Raw genomic sequence first — 2,540 nt, 5'->3', positions numbered from 1 at the left:
GAGACCCAAGACTAGGTCAGGTCCTCTTGATATGCCCCCAGAGTTTATTGTGTTTCACCTTTACAATTTGTAATTTATTACTTTTCATAATTTGTAGTTATTTTTGTCCGTTCTACACCCAGCCTACATCTTCAGCACCTGGGACAGTGCTTAGTACAGAGTAGGCGTTCAATAAATGTGTTCAGTAAACATGAAACAATGAAGCTTGTGACTTTGGCCTCTACCTCTTTTTGTATTTACAAGGTCATATTGCATATTATATCTCAGTTTATGCATGTATAAATAAAGATAATATTGTCTTACCTACCTCACATTTTGAGATGCTATGCTTGTAGTAGATGCTTAACAAAATGCTTGTAGAATGAGTGAATATATATGCTATCTCTATGATAAAATAAATCTATATTTTAACAAAGATTTATTTCATTTAACAAATAAGGGAAATGCAGTACTCAAGCAGGAGGAGTCATGTTTTTTGAGTTGGGAATAAAATTCAGGATTTTTTTTTTTTTTTTTTGAGATGAAGTCTCACTCTATTGCCCAGGATGGAGTGCAGTGGTGTGGTCTCTGCTCATCACAAACTCCGCCTCCTGAATTCAAGTGATTCTCCTGCTTCAGCCTCCCAAGTAGCTGGAATTACAGGCACCTGCCACCATACCCAGCTAATTTTTTGTATTTTTAGTAGAGACGAGGTTTCACCATGTTGGCCAGGCTGGTCTTGAACTCCTGACCTCAGGTGATCCACCTGCCTCGGCCTCCCAAAGTGCTAGGATTACAGGTGTGAGCCACTGCACCCAGCCACAATTCAGGATTTCACATACCTTTGCATAAGGGGTCTGTATTTTTCTTCTGATCATAGTTTTATACTAGATATATTTTAAATGGGGAAGGGGGAATTTTTTGAATGGATTTGGACAAAACTGGTAATGATTAACTTTTCCAACTTCTAGGCTGACTGTGGCTGTCACAGATTTTAGCTCCTTGGTACACCAAGAGTACAGATTCCAAATTGCACATATCTTAAAAACTTGTAAGGAAGTAGTGGTGAATGTGAATCTGAATACCAGGGAGAGTTCCATGAAGGGAACTCATAAAGGGAACTCCCATCAGTTGGTACAGCTAATTGGCTTTATGAAACCAGTGGCAGGATAAGATCTTGACCTCTAAGGATGACAGCAAAAGTGCTCTCAGCTTAGCAGGACCTTGTACCACAAGTCTCACAAGCTGGCTTACTTTTGGCCTGGCTTAACCTGCCTATTTTCCCAATTTCCCCATTAGTACAGGGAGGATACTTTGTGTGTAAAATACAAATGCTACTTAATTTTTCTTTTTCTTGTTCATCTCTTCTCCACCATGTCCACTCCCTTCCGGGATCCCTCTCATTTGACATTTCCTTTGAAATACAGAATACAGAGAAGGGAGAAGGTACAGGAAGGATCCAAATGTTACTAGAGTTATATATTTTATTTGAGCTTCATCTCTTTGGAGAAAGGGGAACAGGAATGAGAGGATTAAATTAGAGATAGTCTGGCACAAAGCCCAGAGATGTGGGGTATGTGAAGAAGGAAACTCATGACTAGAATATATGCTGAAGGTGAAATGAGGGGAGCCCAGATAGGGAATTCAGAGATAATTGTTGGCATTTAGTAATATGATCTGGGAGGGGATCCCAGTGCAGAACAAGGAAGAAGGCCAGCAGGTGGTAGGAGTCAAAGTGCCCAGTTTATATCCAGTCTAGGTCTCTGGACCAATTGACCCCTCTTTGGGTGGGAGGATTTGCCAGGATTATCCAACCCCTTATTTCTAGTTCGTCTCCTAGATGTCCTCATTGCTGTTGCCCTTTGGTGAGTATGAATCCATAGGATGGCGTCTCCTCCCCACTGACCATTTCCAAGGCTGAGTCTGAGAGTGGGTGGAAGCCACAGATGGATGATACACAGGCCAGTAATGCCGCTGAGGAAAAGTTCGAGCTCTTGGCCTAGTTTTGGGGTTGGGCTCCATCTCCGGCTCGGTCTCGGTCTCAGGCTGGGGCTCGAGTTCCATTTCAGGCTCCAGCTCTGACTCTGGCTCCAGCTCCCGATCCAGGTCTAGGTCCAGACCCAGCCCAGCCTCTTGATCTGACTCCAGCTCCAAATCCAACTCCGACACCTCTTCTATTGGCTGTTGGATCTTAGTGAAATCTGGACTTGCATTTTTTTGGCTTCCTAGGAAACTGCCGCTCATTTTATATATTGAGTTGTCATTCTGAAATACAATTAGGTGGGTTAAATTTCTAATTAAATTTAACTTTCTTCTGAATGCAGTGGCTCATACTTGTAATTCCAGCACTTTGAGAGGCTGGGGCAGGAGAATCACTTTAGTCCAGGAGTTCAAGGCCAGCCTGGGCAACATAGTGAAACTTCCATCTCTACAAAAAAAATAATAGGCTGGGCGCGGTGGCTCAAGCCTGTAATCCCAGCACTGTGGGAGGCCGAGGCAGGTGGATCACGAGGTCAAGAGATCGAGACCATCCTGGTCAACATGGTGAAACCCCGTCTCTA

General features: G+C 43.1%; 1 protein-coding gene across 1 annotated transcript in view; it reads right to left on the bottom strand.

The window, feature by feature from the left end:
* Positions 1-1,449: 1,449 nt before the first annotated feature.
* SLC26A8 (solute carrier family 26 member 8) overlaps positions 1,450-2,540 on the bottom strand; it is a 106,016-nt gene continuing 104,925 nt past the window's right edge. Inside the window, exon 20 of the mRNA XM_017522624.2 lies at positions 1,450-2,244. Coding sequence (XP_017378113.1) covers positions 1,816-2,244 — 429 coding nt within the window. The 3' untranslated portion in view covers positions 1,450-1,815. The remainder of the gene's footprint in view (positions 2,245-2,540) is intronic.

This window comes from Cebus imitator, unplaced genomic scaffold (genome assembly GCF_001604975.1).
Source record: "Cebus imitator isolate Cc_AM_T3 unplaced genomic scaffold, Cebus_imitator-1.0 Scaffold24, whole genome shotgun sequence".
Taxonomy (NCBI): Eukaryota; Metazoa; Chordata; class Mammalia; order Primates; family Cebidae; genus Cebus; species Cebus imitator.
The sequence above is the reverse complement of the archived record's forward strand: the minus strand, read 5'-3'. Positions and strand labels throughout refer to the sequence as shown.